Below are 26,306 nucleotides of genomic sequence, written 5' to 3' on the forward strand. Positions count from 1 at the left end.
ATTGGGCATCGTTTAAATGCCACGGCCTACCTGAGCATTGTTTCTGACCATGTCCATCCCTTTATGACCACCATGTACCCATCCTCTGATGGCTACTTCCAGCAGGATAATGCACCATGTCACAAAGCTCAAATCATTTCAAATTGGTTTCTTGAACATGACAATGAGTTCACTGTACTGAAATGGCCCCCACAGTCACCAGATCTCAACCCAATAGAGCATCTTTGGGATGTGGTGGAATGGAAGCTTCGTGCCCTGGATGTGCATCCCACAAATCTCCATCAACTGCAACATGCTATCCTATCAATATGGGCCAACATTTCTAAAGAATGCTTTCAGCACCTTGTTGAATCAATGCCATGTAGAATGAAGGCAGTTCTGAAGGCGAAAGGGGGTCAAACACAGTATTAGTATGGTGTTCCTAATAATCCTTTAGGTGAGTGTATATGCTTGATGTTAGGCACATTTTGAAGCACCTATCGAACAGAGGGCCGAGCAGTTTCAAGTTCTATGAGGGGTTTGGGTACGTATTCTGTACACTGCAGATATCTGAATAACTTATTTCTAGGGAGTTCATAGCTTTCCTTCAGCTGATCAAACTAGTCCCTTCCAGGTACCGACCCTCACCACTCCTCTATGATCCAAGGCACCATCTAGGTTAGTGAATTCTGTTATTCTAAATGTGTGTGGTTATTAATACTAGCAATCAAGAGTAGCTACAAGAGTAGCTGCAGTGTATCAAACAAAAACTGTGTATATCCATTCACTTCTTATATCTGCCAGCCTTTCTTTGTATCATGGTGAATTTAGTGCTCACTGTCTGGCTGGTACAGAGCTGCATTGGATTGCATTTTTATGAATCCGGCTGAGGCCCGTACAGAGCAATCAGGAGTGAGTGCAGTGATATTTCATTCTGACAGCCGGGGCATGGCACAGCTCTCCTCTACACAAACGCTGCAGAGCGCCCATAAACAAAACCACCTCACGGGGGAACCATAAACCAAACCACCACGGCACCAAGGGGAAGATAAACACGCCGCACCGTCCCACAGAATAAAGAACCCCTCGAATCAACTCAACACGTTACATGAGATTTCCCATTTTACCCATCAACCACACACATTCCCAGCTATACAAATGCATTACAGACGTTCTAGTCTGATAGACATTCCACTTCTCCTGTGACTAGTATGGTTGAATGTGCTGTTGCAGCTTGTCTGTTGAGTGGGCTTGATATCCCATGAATACGTGTGTGTGAGAGTGTGACTGATGGGCCTCGGACCAAAACTAATCTCAGCACAGATGAATGCAGGCCGGAACCTGCCTCTGAGCGTATTAATGGCAACTCAGCGTCAATGTGATGGAGAAGCAACAACCTTCCATCCAATAGTCTGCCCTGCCTTATTTACCAGTGAAGAAACAAGGCCTCTGTACTGCAGAGTGAACGAGAAATGATTTGCGGACGACCGGAAGATACAGACCTAAGAAGCCCACGATGACTGCTAAATAAAACACCTCCTGAACAGCATTTTCTCCAAGAACAATCATGAGGCTGCTAAACCTGCTGTCTTCAATATATAATTCTACACAGACAGGGACATTGTAGCTTATACTGAAGTCGTGGCATGCTATCCAAGCCCTGTGGATGACTGACAGCAACAATAATAGCAGAGGCCGATATGACTGATGACACGGCCAAAGAATCACTCCGATCAGCAATAAAGTTTAACTGGTGTTCAGGGCTTATGTAAGATTAACAAACGCCATAGCTGATGATGTAACCAGACTAACGTAAGATCTTCTACCCCCAAAAAATTGTTTTTTAGTTCACACTGCCCGCTGTCCAAACCTGAAAACAAAGTTCCTAATTAGTATTTTGGATGCTCAAAACAAAACTAGTAAATAAAGCTCCTGCTGAGCAGTATTGTTATTGCATCCACATTGTAGCTCTTACTATGAATAAAGGAGTGGTTACATTTCTCCAGCTTAATCGCTTGGAAAGGTTGTACTGCATCAATCTATTATTAACTCACTAACCTTTGTTGTTATTGATATCTGTTGTGTTTCTGTTTCAGCACCAGTCATAGCCGTCTCAAGATCACAGTGCTCTTGGCCATTATCTTGACTACCTAACAAGGTTCTGTCCTGGTCAAGCTGAACTGAAACAATAAAACCCCTAGAGTGCAGATACTGATTCCACTGTCAGCATTTCCCTGACGCAATGTGTAATGCAGTGCCCATTATTAGAAAGATCCCACTGAATTTTGGTCAGTTTAATAGGTGTGCGAGTCAATTTGCACCATTGGTTTTGTTATTCTTGTGGCAGACTGGAGAGGTTAAAAGGCTCAGTTGCCTGCCATAGAGCAGGCCTTTCCCAAAGGTATCACCCACAAGAACGAGGTGAGGACTGCAAGCATCAGATGACTCACATTTCAAACTTACTGACAAGTGCAGCACTCAAAATAGATTCTGATCACAGGAGCCAGCAATCCCACCAGAGTCCATGAGCCTACACTTCTGATATGCCTTGATTATAGTATGTTAGTTCATAGCCTAAGCCAGGGTTTAGTCTAAATTTATATTAATATTTAGCCAGATTAAAAGCCAAATCAAGTTTGAGGTAACTTGGGTTAGAGAGAAAATATACAGGACGGAAGCTCTCCAGGATCAGGATAGGGATAGGGTTGTGTAGCCCGGGTTGAAACCTCCTATAAAGAAAAGAGCCTTTAAAGTTTAGCGGAACTTGCCAAAACTAGTGTAATCCTAGCTTAATTTGCTGGTCACACAATATCTGAATGTATTCTGTCAAGAGTAGAATAGAGAAGAATAAACAGGTGTTTGCATTCTCAGCACAGACGAATCCAAAAGCCATGCGATCTAGTCCAACAAACATAATGTACGACTGCGGTCAAAACATCAGCACATCTTTTGACTACAGGGAGATCATCACGCTTCATAAAAACTGGTCAAACTTATTTTGGCGAGACGATGCACAGTTATGGTACATACTGCAGGTAAACACATTCAGTTTAGATATGAGCAAAAGCTGACATGCTCTTTGGGATTACATTTCTGATTTGAATGAATCACAGTGTCAATCTGAAATTGTGTTGCAATACAATGTTGCAATACAATGTAATAATATTAATTCACAATTCATGTTCTTCACCTTCAGATGCACACCGCTGGCCTGGGAGGCTTACATGGATACTACCACCCCGTTTCCCAAAAAGTAGGGATGCTGTGTAAAGTGTAAATAAAAACAAAATGCAACGATGTGCAAGTCATTTAAACCCTATATTCAATAGAAAATAGTACAAAGACAACATATCAACACAATTGGTCTCCTCTGTTCCTAAACTCTTACCGAGTGTTGTTAAAAGAAGAGGTGATGCAACACAGTGGTAAACATGCCCCTGTCCCAACTTTTTTTGACATGTGTTGCTGGCATGAAATACATATTGGGCATGTATTTTCCCCCCCAATTTTTTTTCTCTCAGTTTCAACATTTTATATGTTGTCTTTGTAATATTTTCAATTAAATATAGGGATAAATGATTTGCACATCATTGCATTCTGTTTATATTTGCATTTTACACAGCGTCCCAACATTTTTGGAAAAGGGGTTGTAGTACCAATAAATTATTTTAGAAAAAATATAAATTATACAAAATTATTTGAAGCTTTTAAACAAGAAATGTGCACACTGCCCAACAGACAAATGTGAAGAATTGGCATTAAAGCTGAAATGTTTTCTCTGTGATGCCAAGGGGAAACAGTGTTCTTTCACAGGGCCCAAGACTTCAAAGCGCCAGCCATTAAGACACTAAACTTGCTTGTCGTATGCAGTTTCTAATCACACAGTTAAAGTTGTGTTCTGATATTCTGAGGTAGTCCCTGATTGTTTCTCAACAACTTGTCTAGCCCCAAGTATTAAACAATTAACATTTCTGTTGTTTTGACTATGTAGTTCATTACACAATGACTATTTCTGTTGTTTTGGCTACATAGTTCATAGCTCAGTGACCATTTCTGTTGTTTTGACTATGTAGTTCATTACACAATGATTATTTCTGTTGTTTTGGCTACATAGTTCATAGCTCAGTCACCATTTCTGTTGTTTTGACTATTGTGACAGTACGTCACAACCAAGTACAGAGTAAGCATGGGTCAAGCGAGAAGAAAAAACAAAAGGTGCACAGGTCAGGACCAGGGACAGCTCCCTCATGAAAACACACAAGCACAGGTCACGGCTGGCGACCACTAATGAGCAAACACACCTGCATTGGATTGAAGATTGTCCGCTGTGCTGTAAGAGGTGAGGGGAGAACAGGTCAGGGCTGGTGACACTGGGAGTAACATTCTGGTCTTGCTCTTTTCAACGGACGAAGCGGGAGCTGCTTCCTATGAAAAACTGACATTGCAAAAAGGGCGCCGAACCAAGATAATAGGGACCGGCCAATAGAGGCTGGCCATTGCAGGTGTTGTAAATCTTTTTCTTTGATACAAGTTAAACCAAGTATCTTTATGCTACCCATTTTTTGTTTATGGTTATATGCTGCCTCTATTCAATTGCAATCCTTTCAGGGAAATCATGTGCATCCTTTGTTCTTTGCCACACAAAGTAGTTCATTACTCAGTGACCATTTCTGTTGTTTTGATTATGTCGTTCATTACTCAATGACCATTTCTGTTGTTTTGACTATGTAGTTCATTACTCAATTACCATTTCTGTTATTTTAACTATGTAGTTCGTTACTTTGGAATTCACAGCAAGTGAATATAATTAAATGGCATTGTCATCTTTGAGTTCCTTCCTTGCTAATTAGTGTTTCATAAAGCATTTGCTGTTTATTTTAGAATATGATGTACCCAATAGGCCTACAAATGAACAGTAAATACTAGGAGTTATTTTTTCTAAAACATTGTTTCCAGACACTTGTGTACTAATGTAGATGCTACTATGATTAGAAACCTGTATGATCTGCAGATAATGAAGTTAGAGGAATACAGTAAGTATCATACCCTGACCCTACATAAATGTTGACCTCCCTGGTTACTGCAATGGTGAGAGGCTAGCATATTTTGGGGTGTATGTGCCACTGCAGTCAGCATGACAGCTCTTCTTGCAGACCTCCAGTCACTGTGCTTACAGTAGTTAGCGTTGGCTCAAGAAGCAACATCTTACTAAAAATAGATATACAAAAGGTTTCTATGATTTCAACTCTACATCTACTCAGGGGAACAAGATTACAATTTAAAAATATCCAAAATCCTTAACTTTCCCCATTTCTAAATAGTTGAGCTATATGGATTAAAATCCACTTGATAGTCTGAACTCCAAGCACACAGCAACGCATTCCTAATCCAATGAGCTGAACACCAGATCCCAAACAAAGGAGTGCCACAGTTACAGACAGTGAATAACCATGACAGACAAATATTTACGCATCCCCAACCGGCCTGAACACTCACTACAACAAGATTAGCAATTCTGTGCCTCCGCTTGTTCAAACAGATGCCCAATAAAAAATACAATGACTCTGTCAAGGAATCACAATGAGAGGTATACAGGACATAAACATATAAATGCGGCGACGCGCAGACACCAAATTGAAAAAGTATTTAATATGTCAATTAGAACCAAATGTTTTACATAATGAGGTCAAGGGGGATATCTCTTTGTTCGTCCTCAAACATAACATTACAAGATTCACCCTTCATTTCTCTCCAGAGGAATGAAGGATTTTGATGCAGGAAGGCAAACATACAAGATAAAAACGTTCAATGGAAATGCCATAAATTAGCTTTATAATATATAGTTCTCCCCAAACATGCAACAAGCACTTGAGTCAGACACCCTCCCCACGTCCTCTGGTACAAAAGGGAGATGGCCCAGAATGAGCAACAGTGTAAACAGGGAGACAGATCTCTCTATATAGCGTGTCAGGCTGTAGATATGGACCATCCATAATCAAGGTAGAATCTCACACTTTATCCAAGTGTGCCATAACATGTAATAGGCCAACGTGTAGATCTCATTAAAGAAGACACAGTACCTCCCAAGTCATCTGTGACTTTAGGTACAGAAATAACCTCCAATCAATGAATCACTGTGGCATGTTTGCCTCTGCAAGAAAAATAACTGAAGCAACTTTTTTTTTTTTCAAGGCAATCCTAATTACTAGAACAGGGGCTACACAATGCTCTCGGGGGTTCACGGCTACAGATACGATTCTGATTTTCAATGCTTGGAAAATATTTCGCAATAATCCTCATGTTTGAAGACACTTGGCCATCCTTTACACATGATCATCGCTGCTACATTTCAGATGAATGTGTTCGAGGTCATCATACATATGAAATCCTCATGTGGCATTACTAAACCAAACATAGGAAGGGAGCCTGAAATGGAGATATTCTAATCAATACATTTCAAGAATTTTTTCTCAGGCGACCCCATTTAGGAAGGGCAATCAAAATCTCTACATTCCATTCTTGACATTTCAAAACAAGTCAATCATTTATGGATTCATACTGATCAAAACAGTTTGGCAGATCTTTTAAAGTGCTTTCAGATAGGGGGGGGTGCTTCTTACTGTGTATCAAAATGTGAGCCTCTGAAATCCACAATGTCAATTAAATGGATAAGTGGCCATAATATCTTAGCTTTCCAAACAAAACGAAAAGAGAAAAATACATATAGAAAAGGATAACTGCCCATGAAAGATATTCTACAACGTATTCGCATTACAGGAAATCAAATATACATATTTGAAAAAAATGGCATTAATAAAAGTAGATGAAGGACTTGACATTGGACACAGACATGGGAAAAGCTTCTGTTTTCATACTGGACAGTCGGTAGAAGGATTAAGAGAGTTGAATGCACCAACATGTCAACAGCCAAAACTGGGGAAACAACGTTAAGGAAAAGAAACACCAGACCAGTTTTGTGAACTGATATAAATGATAGCCATTTGCAATATCAGTTTTTAACGGTAACTGAACCCCAATGTCAAGGTTACGGGTCAAGTTATGACTTACAATATATATTATATTTATTCATTGTCATTTACAGCCTGTCAATAGTCTCTTTTTTTCTTTTTGTGTTCAAAATCTGCAGTCTCAGGCTCATTTCAGAGTGATGGAGAGGGTTCCTTCCCTCTGTTCAGGCAAATCAGCCTGACATGCAACGAGCAGAGTCCATGTTGTCCTGTAACAGAGCCAGCCCACCTCCATCTCCTCCCTTATGCCTGCCTGCCTGCACGACCTTCGGTAAAGCCAGAGATCTTCCCCAGAGGTGAGCCAGCACAGCGGGAAACTCTTAGCCAGGGATTTCTTTCTCCTCTGAATCCACATTGCTCTACCTGGCTCATTTCACCAAGGACACCTGGAATACACAATGACAAAGATATCAACTCCAGTTACACGTATTTTCTAACTTAACAGCTAGACCAAAACAGATTAAATATCATTAACCAAAGTGTCCAGCGATGTACTTGTATGAATCAATGAAAGTGTAGAAATCATGTCAAAGCACATACTGATGTTAACAAGCAGTAACTTCGTATGACTTAGCTAATCATTCTGAGACTGGACATACTATCCAGTTACCTGGATCTCTTTTGCCTCTTGGCTGCAGAGCTCTTCTGTTTTCACCTCAACAGGGGCCATAGTGTTGGCCATCTGTAGGCTCCGGGTCACTGGCCCGTTGGCCCTCTCCCTCGACCTCAGAGAGAACCGTTCCCCCTCTTTCTTCAGTGGCCCCTGAGACTGTTGTGGTGATTTCAGCTCCGCTGCCTTCTTGGGTGGCACTTCCTTGCCCACACGTGGCTTCGCCAGAGAGTTGGGCCGCAGCGCCTGTTCACTGGGATTCTCGGAGGGCAGTGGGGTGGGCGGCAACGACTGAACTTTGCCTTTTTTACTTTTCTTGTTGAGGGGGACTGTGGCCGCCGGGAAAGAGGCTGGCCTCTTGGTGCGCATCTGTGTGGCTGTTGCCTTTCCTTTACCTGCCGGCGGCGCAACCTCGTTCTCCACGGGGCCAGGTCTGCTCTTCCGAGCCCGGGTTTTGCCCACAGGTTTGGGAAGCATCTCGGCCGGCTCCGCCTGCTGGAAGTCAGAGTCCGTGGTTCTCCTTCGAAGGCTCATGTTTTTATCCGTGGCTGGCGTCGACTCCGCTGCTCCTTGTTTGGCCTTTTTAGAGACGGGCTTCATGGGACAGCTGCTAGCTATGTGTTTGCTGAGGCTGGCGGGGTAACTGAACTCCCGGCTGCAGTGAGGGCAAACGTGGATCTCTGGCACTTCGGGCTCCTCTTTAATCTGGCCAGGGGCTTTGTTAGCAGCGGCGGCTGTCTTGTTTTTCTGGGTTATGGCCTTCTGGACCAGCTCATTCTTCTTCTTACTGAGGGAACTCATCTTGGTCTTGCCGAACGACTCCTGGTTGAAGTTGAGCCTCTTGGGTTGGCCCATCCTTCGGAAGGCGCTCTGTCCAGCGTTGGCAGCCGAGGCTGGCGAGAGAACTCCATTCTGAGGCTTCACAATCTGTCTTAGTGGTATGGGGTTTTTCTTGGGCGTGTAGCGCCTCTTGTCGCTGGCGTTGGCACAGGCCAGAATATGCTTGTGCAGCTCAGGCATGTTGTCGAAGCTCTTGCCACACTTTGTGCAGCGGATGGCGGTGCTGAACGTCTGCGGGATGTTGTGTGTGGTAAAGTTGGTGGCCGAGGCCGCCGTAGCCGCGGCCGTGCGGTTGTGGTAGGGGAAAGGTGGCGGTTTAAAGCTGGGGTAGTGCTGATTAATGCCCAGGCGTACATCCGGGCCTTTAGGCAGGCCTCCCTCAGAGGCCATGATCTTTATGGTAGTGTACAACTCCTCTGTGAGGTCCTCCGGCCCGTCCTCCTCGTGCCTCCCGTTAGTGTCGGGCTGTTCCTCTTTCTTCACGTCTGCGACACCCATCGAGGGGGCTTCCACCGGAGAGCCCTCTGGTTCTGCAGGTTTGCTCGAGGACGGGTTGCTCTCTTCTTTGGCCCTGGCTGGGTCGGTGTAGTTCTGGGGCCTCAGCTTGCCGCTCTCCACGGCGGTGTGCGTGCACGGCTGGCCGGGATGCAGGTCCGCCTGGTGCTGCCGGAGGTTACAGAGGAACGCAAACTCCTTGGAGCAGACGGCGCAGACGAAGATGCGCCCCACGCCGTGGAGGCTGGTGCGGTGCTCCAGCAGGGCCGGGCCGTCGCCGAACAGCTGCACGCAGAACTCGCACTTGTAGGGCCACTCGGCCGCGTGCTCCAGGATGTGTTGACTCAGCTCTTTGATGGAGCGGAAGGGGTCCTCGCACACGTTACACACAAAGCTCTTACTGAAGGGCTCCGGCCCCCCCTCCCCGGTCTCCTCCCCATGCTCCTCCTTGCCGTCGGCGGCGGACTGAGGCGAAGACCCTGAGCCGTCAGGTGGGTGGAGCGGATCTTCCGACAGCTCCATGTGCTGGGGCTCCTCTTTAATCCCAGAGCTGGCGAGAGACACCGGAGGGACCAGGGACGGAGGGGGGCTATCTGATATGGCAGGATGAGGGCTCAACGAGGCCGAGGATTCTGTTACGGATGATGAAACGGGGAGTTCATAGCACTGGGACTTCTCCTGTCCCTCATTAATAACGGCTTCCGTATCAGGATTCGTTTGGACATCAAGCAGACTGTGGCTCCTTCCGCTGTCGTGTTTTGAATCTGTGGACGACTGACTCAAAAAGACAGCTTCAGTTACCGGGGAGGACTCTGTAGAGGGGCTCGCTACTGCTTCCCCGCTGAGGGGATCTGTATTGGAATTGGAGTCTATTAGCTTAGTATTATCCTGCTCATCCCCATAACGTTCACTTAACGCAGCCAACACGGCGTCTGTCGTGGCGGAGTTCAACGAACAAGCCGGCTCATCCTCACCCCGCTGAACGGATCTGGGGGACATTTTGGGGGAGAGAACAGGGAGAGAGCCATGCGTGGGACAGTCTTGCGAGGGCATGGTGGGTAGGACAGGGGGGGGTGGGGTCGGAGAGGCCAGGTTCGAGTCGCAGGGGGAGGAGGGATTCATGGTGACAGGGGTCAGAGAGGGAGGAGAGGGATGGGCTGATTCAGAGGGCATACTGAAGGAGGGACTGTGAGGACCACTGTCTGCTGTGTCCTGAGAATCTTCCGGGCTTCCCAGGGCAGAAGACCCCTCCTCTCCTGCCGGGATGAGGCCGGCGTACTCGTTCATCAACACCTTTTCTAACATGCTGGTGTTGGGCTTCTTCTTCTTGGCGAGGGGGTGTGCCGGGAATGGACATCCCTTAGACTCTGGCTCCGCCGTGCTCTTCCGACTCATGCTCAAATCGAGCACTGCTTCGCCGGGCGTCTTGTCGAAGCTGTCGCTCCTCTTACTGATGCTGCTGGACAGGTCCAACGGCTGCTGATTACACGAGTTCCCCCCGCTCCGAGCGGCAGACCAGCTGCATCCTTCCTTCCCACTGGGACTCCCGGTGTCCCCACCGTCCTCCTTGTTGGACACACTCCAGGAGGGAGACGTGCCCAGGCTCTCTAGCTTCGGCACCTTGAGCGTGTATGACGAGCCCCCAACCTCGCCCTTACAGCCGTCTGCTTTCTGCACAGGGCTGAGCTGCGGAGACGAGGGAGGTGAAGCGGTTCTCCTCTTGAACCTGCCAGAGGCTGTGGGTAGAGAGGTAATGGAGAGTGGGGAAGCCAGTCTGTGACTCTCTGCTATCAGAGCAATGGTGGGCTTCTGACTGTCCGTCTGGGTCTGCAGGAGCTGTTTCAGTTTAGGGGACAGATAGATTGTTTTCTCCTTTTGAAATGCCAGTGAGTCTGAGGACTGAGGAAAGAGGCTGCCCACCAACAAGGCAGAGGCTGAAGACGTGGATGAAGAAGAGGAGGCGCCCCCAGTTTCTGACTCCATTTTAAGACCGGGCATGAGCGGGGGCGTGGACGTTCTCCTTTTCGCCACAGGCTGGCCGAGGCCAGACGCTTGCCTCCCGGCACAGGCCCTGGTGTCTACTTTGATGGCCTGAGTGATCTGACCGGGGCTTACGATCACTGCGTCGAGTCCGAACAGGGCCGCGGAACTGGAGTCCACCTCGATCACCTCGCAGCTGCTGACCGAGCTAGTAGACAAGACCTTGCCGTCGATGTACAGGCTGAGATTCTCCGAAATGTTGTTAGATATGTCCACCATGTATTCCCCCTCATCCTCCGTGTCGGCGCTGGGCACGTAGACCGGGGGAGGGCTGGCATTAGCAGACTGCTCTGGCAGACGCTGCTCCTGGGTCTGGCGCTGCTGGGACGGGCCCTCCTGGAGCAGAAGGCCTTTCCTGCGGACCCCCTTGGGAAGTAAATGGCGCTCGTGGATTCTCCGCTGGTGCCTGCGCATGTTGGTGTGAGTGCCAAAAGCCTTGTTACAGTACTTGCAGGGATGAAGCTCCTTTGTCTCGCCGTTCTCATCCATGATGAAGGGCCGGTCGCTCTCCGTTGAGGGGTTCTTCCTTGCCACCTCGGGGCTCTGCACGGGTCCTCCAGGGACAGAGGAGCCCACAACAGCGTACTGGCTGGAAGCGGAGCCACAGTCCGGGCTTGATCCGTCAGCCTGCCCCAAGGGGATGAGTAAAGTCGCAGTGCCGGCCAGCGAGCCAGGCCTTTGCACTTTGTTCTTCGGTCCGTTCTCGTGCCTCCGCTCGTGCCGCCGGCGCCCCACCTGCGAGCCGAAGGACTTACCGCAGTAGCGGCATTTGAACGTGTGCGCTTGCAGGTTGGCGGTGGCATGAATGTGTGTGTGGCGCTCCAGGCCCTGCTTGGTGGAGAAACGCCGCTCGCAGTGCTGACAAGGATGGGACTCATCTCCTTGGGGGTCACCGTCAAGGTCGGGGTCGGGTTCTAGTTCAGGCCCCGGAGGGGATGAGGCGGCCTCAGTGTCCCCCTGAAGGCTCCCAGGGTCCTCTTCACGGGGGCTACAATGGCTCAGGGACAGACCACGCCTCTCGCTCCTCTCCTCAGACTGGGCACTCCGCTGGGTCAGGGTCAGCGGCTCCCAATGCCCTGGGTCCTCCTCTTCATCGCCATCCTCCTCATTGTCCACTGGTATTGCGGCAGAGTTGAACGGAGCTTGGGAGAGGCCATTACACCCTATGGGGGAGCTCTCCCGGGTCTCTTGAGAAGGCCCTGGTGACGGAGAGGGTGTTTCGTCCTCCTCATTTGGGCCTTGAACAACAGAACAAGGGTATGTTTAATAATTAAATGTTGGACTTCAAATAAACAAAATCCAGCCCATTAAATACTGGAAATAACAGTAATAAATTAGCAACACCTGAAATGAATTAAAAATATCCAAAAGTGGGCCAACCAACCTTCCTCTGTATCCCACATCTCTGTGACAATAGGTTTGGTTCCGCCTGTTTGCCTGGGCCCACGGAATCCACCCAAACCAGCCTGTCTGGCTCTCTCCAACAGCTTTCTTCTGGCTAACAGGGAAGCAGACAACCAACATTAACTAATCTATGGTAATATGGGAAATATAGCTATTTCAAATGACATGGCTGACCTACTTCTAAATAAACATGACACAAGTGGACTTACTTACATTTTAAACCAATCTACTTTTGGAAAGTTACATTTAAGATGAGTGAATATTTAATGGGGGAATTGAATTTTCACAGCTCAATCAACAACTGTACTGGATATTGGTTAAAAACTTAACTACATTACATTTGGCCATGTAATAAGTTTGTAATTCAAACAGAACACCAAGTGAGATATGACTGTTGAAAATAGTCTGAAGAAAAAAAACATGTGGTATGTGACCTAAGTTCTTATTTCAAATACACTTAAATATTACCATAGTGTTTTAGACAAACAGAAGCAGGTTCAAAATGTACAGAGCGCCAGCATGGGTACATTATCCACATGAAGAAAACAGGCTACAGACAAAGTGCTTTTTAACAAAGCTAGTTCCAAGACTAATCAACATCTGCCACGATGGTCACATTGTGACAGGGCACATAAGGTCAACGCTAATGAAAAACACTACATTTCTCTTCCATGTAGCCAACAGCATGCACCCCTCAAGGCTATGACTGTTAATACTGTACATCATTTAAAACAACACCGTAGGCTAGGTCTCAAACAGATCTAAATGCTCATTTCTATTAAACGGACAGAATGGTTACCAGGCACAAGGCTGCTGCATGGTTCTTTCACCAGGAGTACTGAAGGAATTATCATTCGGAAAACTGGTTTTTGTCTTAAATCCCTGTGTGCTGAGATGTCACAAATTCTTTGTGCCTTTTCTTTATACCTGAATTGTATCAGCAACAACAGGAAAATTATGAAACATCATTATTCAGTAAGGCAAGCTGCTAACTTGCAATTTCCAGAAATGTGAATGTAAAAATTGTTGTTTTATGTGTCAAGGAATTTAGCTTGTGGGTTGCCATCTGTCAATTCCAGCTAAGTGTGTACAGAACGTTACACTGAGAGCTCACAACAGGGTCAAATATGAATGCCTCCTGCACTGTGCACATTAAAACAAAAGGTATAGTGTTCAAGTAGCTGGCGAAAGTGTCTAAAGAAATCTTTCTTAGCACCAAGCTCACCACCAGTCTAGGTTTGAGCTTGACAAATACCCTGAAAGACCCATGGGCTATGCAAATTGGCAAGCAGCGGCCTGGGTGCGGGGAGCTATCATCAGTGGGAATTACCTGGTTTCGTCACACAAAGGCAGCTCCTTGCAAACCCAACTAAGTTTGTCAGGTGAGTGAGCATGCCCTCACATGTGTTGCGCCATGTGACTTCCTGGTTGGAAGACAAGTTTGGGGGGATAATAGTTTGTGTATATGCCTAAGGAAAGCTTGCAACAATCTTCAACTTGCTCAAATGTGTTGGGGTCTGTTGCAATTTCACAGGACTGTAGCAGTTTGATAAGGCTAAACCAATTCTTTAATCCATTGGCTATATTCAAAGGTGAATGCCAACAAGAGAAGTGTGTATATATTTGAAAGGAATCATATACAAAATGGCATAGTTTATACAAGAAATACCACCAATCCTATCTGAAAGTGGTATTGCTGGAAATGTTTTACCATCTTATTTGCAAATACAGTGATCCTGAAAACATTGTTTAATAATGTTAGATCAAAGCTGAATCAATTGACCAGACCAAACTGTTAACTAAGTTAAGCAAAGACAGTACTCAGGGAATAGCAAAGAAACATTGGCAAGCTAAAGATATTTTGAAGATCCCCAAAATGTTGTATTAGTGGCCACAACATTAATAGCATGGGTGAAAACGCAATACACAAACTAGTGTACAAATGCACAAAACCGTAGTATTGGTATAATAACAGATTGTATAGCCTATAATCCCAATTCCTATTCCATACTCTATGTGCAACATTGTCTTGCCTTTAGCTAGGTAGCCATGCCAAATGAGAGTTGGTTCTCAATCAGCTAATCGGGGAAATAAAATATAAAACAAATATTCATACAATAAGTAGTGTGGCATAAAGACAAACAGTCATGATTTTTCTCCTCTGATTGACAAACAACCGCTTCCTAATCCTGGTACAATAATCTGTCCAAAAACTGCAAGTAATGACAACGACTGACATTGGAATCCCAACACTTGGATGTCAACTGATGTGTCCCCCATCATATGAGCATGTTTCTGTCTCTGCCAAATATCTCCTGAATTGACATAATTCTTGTGTTTTGTCAATCCACAGCATGATGTGGACTACAGCTTGTTTCCAGTCAATTCAGCCATTTTCATGCAACTGGCATGCAGTAATGTTACATCATTGGGTAGTTGTCATTTTAATAATTGTGAACATCACATATTACTGGTCGCGTAGCTTGACGCAGGCAAACTTTCACTCCAGAGTCATACCACAGACTGGCCTAGGCTACATAATGAGGGCAAAATATCATGAAGAGAACGTTGGAATGATTTAACAAGTTGGGGTCATTGTCCCGAGACAGGATACCATTTTGAGTTTGGATCTCAGCTTGCCTCAAGAGACTGGGTTAGCATCCAGTCATCACCGGAGTGGCTGTGATAACAAGGTCATCTGGCCTGGCCTAAAGCCTGTTTCATGCCACAGAAACTCATACTGCAGCACAGTCATCTGACCAGAATGGTCAAAGGCATTTTTCTACATCTGAACTATGGCCACTCAAACAGTTTCTAAGTCAGCTAATTAAACAGGTTTGAGTGCTTAAAAACAAGTATTGAAATGCTGCTAACATTTTGGCTTCCTTCAGAAATTATTTTAGAAGTACAAATGATACCCACTGATCATTGTAAATGTCACAAATAAACATTATCAGAGGGATTGTACATGAAAACAATAGGTCAATATTACAGATGTCAGAATGTTGAGAAAACTTGCATACTCACTGAGTCAATGTAAATTAAAAATACACTGGAGTTTACTAGCATACAGCAGAAACTTAAAATCAGTAAGTACTACAGTAATTATCAATGCTGCTTCCTTTTTCGTGGGAAAAATAAGTCCCGTTTAATGAAGAAATAATTCAAATTCTATGGTCTTCCTTGTAGCAGATAATTAAGAAATGCTAGTACATTTGAAGGTTTAGTATTGTTGAGAAAGGGTGGGACTACAGAGCTTGTGCAACTACATGCATCAAGGGCCTTGTCTGCACTACTTCAACTTTGCATTGACTTTGGCTGACTAGCTAGTAGTAAATCTAGCTACCCTCCCTAGGCCAAATGTAAATGGAGCTCACACTTGCCAATGATTAACAGCTAATTTCGAGATTCCTATTAAACCTGTGTTTCAGCTAAGTGGTATGTGTTACTGCGATAATACAACAGGGTCATCTTTTGAGACCATGTACATTCCGAGCAATACTACTGGCAACATTAAAAGCGTATCCTGCGACTATAGTTAGCAATGGTTAGCTGACTAGATGTAGCTAAGGATTTACAGTACAACACATGTTATGACACACCTTAAGTTAGCCATCTACCCTAGACATACGACGCTGCGCATCCACCGGAGATCCTCTCCCCTCCCCTTTAATCATTTCGACAACTGTTTTCATCATTTTTTTGCTTTACACAAAAGCCACCTTCCCTGCCCGAATTGTCTTGCACGTCCGGGCTTGACCTAGCCTGTCCAACTCGCGAGCTAGCTTACGATACCTTTAGGATTGACAGCTCAGATGGAAACAAACAGATTGAACTAGCTAAATAGTCCCTAACCCGCAAGTCTAACAAAACTAACTAGCATGGTAGGTTTTGAACATAGGTAAGTAAATAGCAAATATTATCAACGGATCAGATAACGTGGCTCGCAATTGACTTGAAAGCCTGGAAAGGTCACATCCTAGAAAACGTCACGACGAGCCAGCCACTAAACTAGCTAGGTTAGCTACCTAACGTTAGCCAACTTATTTACTGTGTCTGACTAACATTGGCTAGCTAATGTTGACAGATGGCGTGATATCTACGTTGTTACTAAATACCAGTTTAGCTCCAATCACAGTACATTATGCGAATGTTCAGTAATACAAAAATATATAACTTTTTTTAAATTGAAAGTTTTTGGAAAGGAAAAACTGAAGCATCTATACCTCGCTTCAGTTTGCTAAGCTAGTTAGCATGCTATGAAGAATTTCACTTCGAATGCAAGACTATTTCATTCGACTGCTGTACTCCCAGCGAGCTTCAGTATCGAAGATGTTGCTAAATAATGTCTTGCAAACTGTAATAAACAGGAATTCTAATTATAACACTGTACGCCTTACCTCGCTTTGCCCTAGGTGAATTTTTCTTGCTCAGACTGCTCGTTCTTTCTTCCTCTAATGCAGCTGTTATCTCAGGGTTGTCTTCCCCATTGTACCAAACCAGCAGTTCTTCCCCTGGCCGGATTGGCTGTTACAAGGATAGAAGACAGAAGAACCCAATCAGAGACCAGTCTGCTGAGAGACTGGAGGAAATACTGGGCCCCTGTTGTGTCTGTCAACTCAGAGTCCCACAGGAATGTTAGGTGTTGACATTAATGTGACAAACCATGCATTTAAAATTTTAAAATATTACTTTAATTTCTTTGATAAAAATCACCCAAGTTGACCAGAGACAGTATATATTTTTTATTTTTTATGAAGTCTAGAAAGAGACATTTACAATGTTCAACATAGGTTTACATTATCTAATTTGGCTTTCATGTGAATAACCGACGTCAAGCTTCTCAATAGCCAACATTCTATTTCACATGCATATACAAAGGCACTCTAGTGATCAACTGAATGAAAAGAATAACATTTCACCAGTGAGACTTCGTCTGACTTACCCGTAACACTTTGTAGTAAATGGCTCGGTTTACTTCCATAGGGAAGAGGTTTTGTTCTGGAGAGGAGTGGGCCCAGTTTACATAACGTAACCAATTTCCCTTCATAGGGTCAGTTGCATCCACACACATCCAACCCCTGGCTGGAAAATACACCTACGAAGGACGGGTTATCAGGCTGGTAGTCTTCAAAATTGTAGGCAGATGGATGTCTACAACCTAGGTGTGTGTGATAATGGATGAGGTGCTCCCTATCCTCTGCTGCTCACCTCCCACATGTAGACATTGCTAGTCACCTGGCACCTTTTCTTCTTCTCTCCTACAAAAGGGCCAAATCTCTTGCCTTTCGGGATGAGCCTAGATGCCCAGACACCTGGGGGAAAGAGTAGCAGTACATCTGTGAGCAACTTCAAACTAATCATATGTCGCCTAGGCAACACACTGCCATTGCGGGATAAATATCCCAATTCGTATTAATCACACAGAGGTTGGTTTTGGTAGTTGAATAGAATTGAAAGGAACCACAAAATTGAAATGAACCACTAAATTCAAATTTTCCCATGCAAAATATAGATTTTGCACCATTACAAATGTGTAAGGTGTTGTGATTTTTTCTTTTTTCTTGAGGTAAAAGCCTTCATAATTGACTCAGCTTCATCCCGTCTGTTGTGATCTAGATTACTGCAATGCTCTTCTCTCGGGTTATCCAGACAAATTCATAAATAAACTTCAATTAGTGCTGCACACGGCTGCTAAAATCCTAACTAGAACAACATTTTTTTAACACATTACTCCTGTCCTAGCGTCCTTACACTGGCTGCCTGTTAGGGTTAGGGCTGATTTTAAGGTTTTACTCTTAACCTATAAATCAATACATGGACTTGCTCCTACTTACCTTGATGAAATGATCCAGTCATACATACCTACACATAACCTACGATCGCAAGATGCAGGCCTTTTAATTGTACCTAGAATTTCTAAACAAACAGCTGGTGGCAGGGCCTTTTCTCATAGAACTCCACTCCTGTGGAATGATCTGCCAATTAAGGTTAGAAATGCAAACTCAGTGCAAACTTTCAAGTGTCTACTAACAACGCATCTCTATAGCACGGTTTATAATTAGGTGTAGCCTGGCCCGGGGGCGTGAAGGTGACCAGTAGGCTTGATACTGTCCACCCTTGCTGTCTTGCCAGGTGGGCTTTCGTTGCCACTGGGATGCCCTCCCTCCAATGCCTTTCGGGGGAAAAGTCACTGGCTTGTTGTTGACTCTCTGTTGCGCACTTGTGCAATTGGGCTGTACGCTGCTGGCAATACTCGGCCCTCATTCAGGGGGGTTGCAGTTGGTGGGTGTCCCTTTGGTTGATGCCTGGCAATGTGGGTGGATTGATTTCCTGCCAGTTGGGCCCTGTCCGGGGCCTCCCCCGGGTAGGGCCACAGTGTCACCGGACACCCCCGTCTCAGTTCCAAGGTATTACGCTGCTGGGGGATATGAGGAATACACTTCTAACTTTTCTCAGTCTCCTCCAGTTTTACATTTTAGGAGGAGATGAGGTCCTAGTCCACACCTGCGGAGTACCTGGTTTGGGGGGCCCGTTGCTGTCCCTGTCCTTGTCCACCTGGTCATACTTTTGACCTAGTCAAGAATCAAATAGACTCTGGATATAGCCCAGAGAAATGTATTTATTATTCTAATTGGACTCTTAATATCTCACCCGGCACAGCCAGAAGAGGACTGGTCACCCCTCTGAGCCTGGGTCCTCTCTAGGTTTCTTCCTAAAATTCAGACTTCTTAGGGAGTTTTTCCTAGCCACTGAAATCCAACACTACTGTTGTTTGCTCCTTGGGTTTTAAGGCCGGGTGTCTCTGTAAAGCACTTTGTGACAACTGCTGTTGTAAAAAGGGCTTTATAAATAAATTTGATTGATCACCGGTAGCAACTGTACTGTCCTCAAGCATCTCCAGCTCTACTACTCATACCACATCACCAGCCAAAATCAAAACATACACTGCTTTTGGTGGAACTGTATAACCATGTAAATTATTATGCACCCCTTGATTACAAATAATTGTTTTATCAAACCAAGAAAGTAATGGGAAGTTAGAACCAACCCAATGCAGCTCATTTTCAACTCACCAATTCGACTTCGATCGACAGCAGAGGGGCTTAGTCTAATGCTGTCAGGCAAGCCCTTCCAAACATGGTGCGGGATATCAGCAAGCGTTTCCATTGTCCCTTCTGGAACAGCCATGGTCACCTAGAATAAAACTAATCTGTTCAGGTATAAAATACACCAACACCCTGATCAAAACATTAAAACGCTCTGACACTGGGAACATGTAATGGTTTCTTTTACCTACCCAGGTAAGAATCCTCAATGGACTCTGGGACTAGCAGCTGTGCTTACACAGGATCTAAAGGGGAGGTTGCACAGAAGATACGTAATTGTGGATTCAGGATAATAGTCAATCCTACTGTAGGATAATAACATTGAGGCAGACTGCCAATGCCACATTGCCAGCAAGAGTCACTACTGATTATCAAGAGTATAGCCATCATTACCACTCAACTGTAATTTTGAGTGCATGACACTAACATTTGAGAAAAACTACCCTTGTATTAACAATAAAAGGTGTTATATTAGATCTAGAATTGTTGTGCAATTAGGTTATTACAACAAGATTGAGAAGCAGATATAAATGTAAAACATTGTATTTGTTTTTTAATAATGTAATAGGTAAGGAGTGTCTTTTTTTTGGAGACAAACTGTCGATTGTCACTGCTTCCAAATATCATAAACACTCCTTTGTCATCCATCAACTGAAATGAATGCTATTGACTTAAGGCAAATTTTTTATGCGGATCGTTCCAAGATTGTTAATAAATAAGGCTTATAGACCGTTTCCATTATCGTTTTACATTACATCGGCATGACCCTTTCGAGTTGGCCCGTACCATAGAATGTTTTTATTTTCTTTCAAATAGTATGTAATCTTAAGAATTATACATGTGGCTTTTTTGTTTATTTATTTAATAAAGCAATTTGCAATTGACTAAAACCAAAGTCGATACGCTGCTAAAAACATTGCATTTTAATTTAGCCCTACATACATTACATAATTATTTAGCCTAATATGCTAGACTATGCTTGGCTTCTCTAACACAACTGAGATTCACATTAAATAAAAATGTGCTTGGATCCAAGCAAGTTTAAAAAAAACAGAGGGCAGGCATTATTCTTTCACTGTGCTAGGACGAAAAGTTCCGCGACATGTTTCATACGGAGCATCCTTGTCAAATAGCTTAATGACAAAAGGCATGTTGTTACCCACGTTGCATCGACCAGTCAGTGCTTGCTATTCCAACCCGATGCAACCATCAACTGAGTTTAAGTGTCTGGATTTCCAATATTGCCGCGTGTGTTGCCGAGGTTACAGCTTAATTGGGATAGCGGCCGGTCTTGACATCTTTTGTGCACTTACCTGTTTTATTTTGATCAGCACTGTGATTTTTGTCTACCTGTTTTCAATCGGCTGAAAATGGCGGATGGAGACTGAGTCGAAATGCTCTCCAATAACTGTTGGGTCGTAGAGTTGGGAGAGGCAGGCGTCTCATGCAGCCATCAATGGAGCGACGTTCAATTCGGCCCTTTAAAGATTTTAGCAATTACTTCAGAATGGACACATCTTAAAACACATTTTAATATTTATTTCAAAGCTGTACAGTGAAGTCACTAAACTCAAGTTAAACTCAAATCACTAAAACAAATGGTTAACAAATGACATCGCGCGTTCATAATGTTATACTTTTATAGATCGAATCATCATAAACATTAGTTTCATTGTAAAGGTAATTTTATTATCAGTCAGATAACAGCTGCACAGTTGTTGTCCAAAAATATAGAAGAAACATTTGAGATTACTGAGATTGTTTTTTGCAACACACACATAATACAATATAATGTCATGTTACTTCTGCTATTAAAATGAGGACTTCAAATGACCATTAAAAAACCTATTCTCAATAACCTAAACCTTACGCCCAAACTTAACCTATTTCCTAAACATAATCCCTAAATGTAACACTTATTTTAACCCTATCATAAACCTAAACCAAAATAACCTACATTTTATGTCTGAACTTGAACCCAAAAAGTGATCCCAATTCTAACAGATTTTCAAAAGTTTTCCCCTAATCCTATCAGATAAAATGGAAATTTTTCCTAGCTGGTACCATCAAAACCTTGTGGGGTCCAATATTTCTAGTTAAACTTTTTGAGGGGACTTTGGGTCATCCATGTACACATATAATGTGATCACATACAAATACTTGGGAACCCTGGAAGGCCGGTGGTTCAGCACCCGTAAACTTGTTCTAGGGTTCAAGTAGCTTTCTCAAAGGCAGAGCCACATAATATTGGCATCTTGGATACTGATGTCAGCTTACTCCCAAACAGATCATCCTTGAGTACTATGGATGTAAGTGAATGCACTGTCATTAATGAGGTGGAATCTTATACAAAAATGTAACTTAGAATTAAATACAATAATAATGTGTACTGAATATGTAGCTCTGTCTCCATTATACTTTTACTGCATCTGCTAATCTACTATAATCTACTATACTATTTTCCCACCAACTGTTAACATAAATTCAGTATAATGCTGCATTTTGTGTTGATGTTAACTGACAACTTGTTCAAATGTAAATCAGAACTTGACAATAACATGATAACTGAGTCCAGTCTGTAGCTTGCAGTACATTCACCAGGAAAAGGAATCTTTGTCAAAGTAATTTCATCGCATTAGTGACCACTAGAGGAGGCCATATTCACATGTATTATAGGCAGCGCTAAATTCCCCATTTCTTAAACCAACAGAGCACACAGCAGAGGTGTAAAAATATAAAGAATAAGTACTTGGCTGTGTTTACCAGTTTTGGGAAGTTCCTAAGGAAGAGCTGAATGACCAGGTAAACAGAGTTCATAACTAATGAGTGACTTCAATTGCTAATTTACACTCTTCCTTTTTATTTAATTTATCACAGGTTAGTTTTGAACTCCCTTTACCTGGTTACTTATATCTTAATTAGATATTTCCCTGAAGTGGTGAACACAGCTGAACCCAGTTGAGTACTTTTACTTTGTAATATTTACACCTCTGGCACACCATTTACCATGTCTCACTTCCCATTCACTTAGTAATGGCCATTCAAGGCTTCAGTAGAGTTATTTTAGCAGCAGGATATTATGCTGGCAGCACTCAGCTTTTCATTATCACAATAAAAGCCATCATTGAAAAGTATAAGGCAATATACACTCACCTAAAGGATTATTAGGAACACCATACTAATACTGTATTTGACCCCCTTAATTCTATGTGGCATTGATTCAACAAGGTGCTGAAAGCATTCTTTAGAAATGTTGGCCATATTGATAGGATAGCATCTTGCAGTTGATGGAGATTGTGGGATGCACATTCAGGGCACGAAGCTCCCGTTCCACCACATCCCAAAGATGCTCTATTGGGTTGAGATCTGGTGACTGTGGGGGCCATTTCAGTACAGTGAACTCATTGTCATGTTCAAGAAACCAATTTGAAATGATTCGAGCTTTGTGACATGGTGCATTATCCTGCTGGAAGTAGCCATCAGAGGATGGGTACATGGTGGTCATAAACGGATTTACATGGTCAGAAACAATGCTCATGTAGGCCGTGGCATTTAAACAATGCCCAATTGGCACTAAGGGGCCTAAAGTGTGCCAAGAAAACATCCCCACACCATTACACCACTACCAGCCTGCACAGTGGTAACAAGGCATGATGGATCCATGTTCTCATTCTGTTTACGCCAAATTCTGACTCTACCATCTGAATGTCTCAACAGAAATCGAGACTCATCAGACCAGGCAACATTCTTCCAGTCTTCAACTGTCCAATTTGGTGAGCTTGTGCAAATTGTAGCCTCTTTTTCCTATTTGTAGTGGAGAGAGTGGTACCCGGTGGGGTCTCTGCTGTTGTAGCCCTTCCGCTTCAAGGTTGTGCGTGTTGTGGCTTCACAAATGCTTTGCTGCATACCTCGGTTGTAACGAGTGGTTATTTCAGTCAAAGTTGCTCTTCTATCAGCTTGAATCAGTCCGCCCATTCTCCTCTGACCTCTAGTATCAACAAGGCATTTTCGCCCACAGGACTGCGATGAAAATTGTGCATGAAAATCCCAGTAACTGAGCAGATTGTGAAATACTCAGACCGGCCCGTCTGGCACCAACAACCATGCCACGCTCAAGATTGCTTAAATCACCTTTCTTTCCCATTCTGACATTCCGTTTGGAGTTCAGGAGAAAATGCATTGAAGCAACTGCCATGTGATCGGTTGATTAGATAATTGCATTAATGAGAAATTGAACAGGTGTTCCTAATAATCCTTTAGGTGAGTGTAGTTAACAGTCTAGTCTGTGAAAAAGACAAGAATAAAATTGGAACGGACATTAAACATAAAATGTACAGACTAGATTGTTAACTCTATTACCTTATATATTTCAATGATGGCTTTTATTTTGAAAAAGAAAATCTGAGTTAGCACTGCTAGCATAATATCCTGCTGCTACAACAACAGTAAGGAAGCCTTGAATGGCCATCACTACATTCACTATCCATGGTGAACTTGATCCATTAGTGTTTTGAATTAACTTTGTTGATGGGGATTTAAGAATTAATCAGCAAACCTCCTTGTTTAAGGGCAGCTAAACTCCTTAGATGAAAATGACCTATTTTAGCATCTCTATTAGTCTGAAACATACATTGTAGTGTAATATTCTTTCATTCATAAAGTTACTATTTTCCAATATTGAGATTTCCAAATATGCCCACTAATACACATAGTGTATATAAAGAACAGATACATATGGATGCTTGTATCTCTACCCCTAAGTGTAACAACAACAGTGTGACTTGTTATCCACAGATCAGAACATCAAGCTTACAACAATTTCTCTATGTAGATTGGTGGATCTCATTATCTGAATACTTTCTGATTATTTGATATTGATTTCAGCTACCTATTCAATGTAGAGTAAGATTTGATGCTTGCCTCATGAAAATGCAGATGTTGCGTATGTGGGTAGGGTGTAAGGCTCATGTGTTGTTACTGAATAAATAACCATAGAATTGAATCAGCACCTCCGTGACCTAGTCTAAAAAAAAAAACATTCATTGTGAAGTTCACAAAGCTGGAATTACTGTTTTCTGTAGAGAAATCGCTTGTCCAAGGTCAACCTGGATCCCTGACCAATGGGGGGAAAAGTAATATGGTCTGATGGCCTCACAAATCACCAGTTCTGAACATCATTGAACCTTAACAGGATATTCTGGAGTGCAAAGCAGATTTCCACCTACCTTCATCCTTAAATGAACTGGAGACTTCTCTTCTGGAAGAATGGTGCAACATCCCACTACACACAGTTCAGGACTTGTATGGCAGCATTTCAAAAAGGGGAGGATTTGTTCTTAAGGTAAAGGGTGGCCATACTCCATATTACACTCCTCATATTAATCTAATTTTATGTTTTTCCGTTATTTTGTCCAACCCATATATTTACTAGTTTTCTGTCATTTACAGACCAACTGCACATCACCGTGCCTGTTAGTTTTGGGACGGCAGGGAAGCCCAGTAGTTAAGACCGCTGGGCCACAAACCAAAATATCACTGGTTCTAATTCTTCAGCGATTGAAAACCCTGTCATTCAATCCCTGAGAAAGGCAGTTAACTCTAATTGCTCTTCGGTTGTTGCTATAAATAATAATTTGCTCTTAGCATACCAACGTGGTTAAATAAATAGTGTGAATACCTTTCCTGTGGGTGATACAAGTCTTTATCAGAAATGTAGCCTGCTAGCTCCTAGCTGTTATTTCCATTGACAGACGGAGATGGAACCACCTAGTAATATTTGGCACTGGTAAACAACATGTTGCTGGTGCTTTATTTCCTTTGACAGCTTGTTGAGGAAGTTGATGACCTGCTACTTAATCACTTCACCCGTTAAGAACCTTATCCATGTGTATATATAGCAGCTGATATTGTGAGCACAACAATGCACCTTATCTATGATATCTGTATATTTGTATAAGCTTATATGCTGTAGTTTATAATTTCATTTTCTCTTAATTGTTCTCTTGCCTGTTCCACTGAACACTTTCTTCTTGGCGGCACGTGCGCTACGCAAGGACTGGTGCCTACCCAGATTTAGCAAATAAGCAGTAATTTATTTAATAGTTCTTCTGGTCAGCTGCTAACTGCATTTTGTTGTGCTGTACTTGTTCAATGACTACAAAGTTTATTTTAACCTAACCTTGATTTGTGTTGATTTTGTATAACACCCCCACACCAAACCAAACCCCTATAACACCCCCACACCAAACCAAACCCCTATAAGACCCCCACACCAGACCAAACCCCCATAACACCCACACACCAAACCAAACCCCTATAAGACCCCCACACCAGACCAAACCCCCATAACACCCCCTCACCAGACCAAACCCCCATAAGACCCCCACACCAGACCAAACCCCCATAACACCCCCTCACCAGACCAAACCCCCATAAGACCCCCACACCAGACCAAACCCCCATAACACCCCCTCACCAGACCAAACCCCTATAACACCCCCACACCAAACCAAACCCCTATAAGACCCCCACACCAGACCAAACCCCCATAACACCCCCAGACCAAACCCCCATAACACCCCCTCACCAGACCAAACCCCCATAACACCCCCTCACCAGCCCAAACCCCCATAAGACCCCCACACCAGACCAAACCCCCATAACACCCCCTCACCAGACCAAAACCCCATAAGACCCCCACACCAGACCAAACCCCCATAACACCCCCTCACCAGACCAAACCCCTATAACACCCCCACACCAAACCAAACCCCTATAAGAACCCCACACCAGACCAAACCC

At 43.7% G+C, this 26,306-nt stretch overlaps 1 protein-coding gene across 2 annotated transcripts; it reads right to left on the minus strand.

Annotated features, from left to right (window-relative positions):
• Positions 1-6,755: 6,755 nt before the first annotated feature.
• On the minus strand, positions 6,756-20,944 carry prdm2b (PR domain containing 2, with ZNF domain b). Of its 2 annotated transcripts, none has more exons than XM_010882033.3 (9): positions 20,819-20,944; positions 19,697-19,750; positions 19,473-19,593; positions 17,608-17,711; positions 17,342-17,494; positions 16,797-16,923; positions 12,377-12,490; positions 7,618-12,230; positions 6,756-7,393 (listed from the first exon to the last, which is right to left on the minus strand). In XM_010882033.3, exons 3-9 carry the CDS (start codon positions 19,585-19,587, stop codon positions 7,376-7,378), a joined length of 5,244 nt encoding a protein of 1,747 aa, XP_010880335.2. In that variant the 5' UTR covers positions 19,588-19,593; positions 19,697-19,750; positions 20,819-20,944; the 3' UTR covers positions 6,756-7,375. The 2 variants fall into 2 exon arrangements, with proteins under 2 accessions (XP_010880335.2, XP_019911322.2); XM_020055763.2 differs by having other exon boundaries at positions 20,856-20,932.
• Positions 20,945-26,306: the final 5,362 nt, after the last annotated feature.

This window comes from Esox lucius, chromosome 17 (genome assembly GCF_011004845.1).
Source record: "Esox lucius isolate fEsoLuc1 chromosome 17, fEsoLuc1.pri, whole genome shotgun sequence".
In the NCBI taxonomy this organism is placed as follows: domain Eukaryota; kingdom Metazoa; phylum Chordata; class Actinopteri; order Esociformes; family Esocidae; genus Esox; species Esox lucius.

Bases quoted from the DNA above. Each gene is read 5' to 3' on its own strand.
- prdm2b (XM_010882033.3), bottom strand. From the start codon at position 19,587: ATGGCTGTTCCAGAAGGGACAATGGAAACGCTTGCTGATATCCCGCAC. The intron at 16,924-17,341 runs GTAAGTCAGACG...TCCTTGTAACAG, and splicing joins TTTACTACAAAGTGTTACGG to CCAATCCGGCCAGGGGAAGA. The intron at 12,231-12,376 runs GTTGGTTGGCCC...CTGTTGTTCAAG, and splicing joins GATGTGGGATACAGAGGAAG to GCCCAAATGAGGAGGACGAA.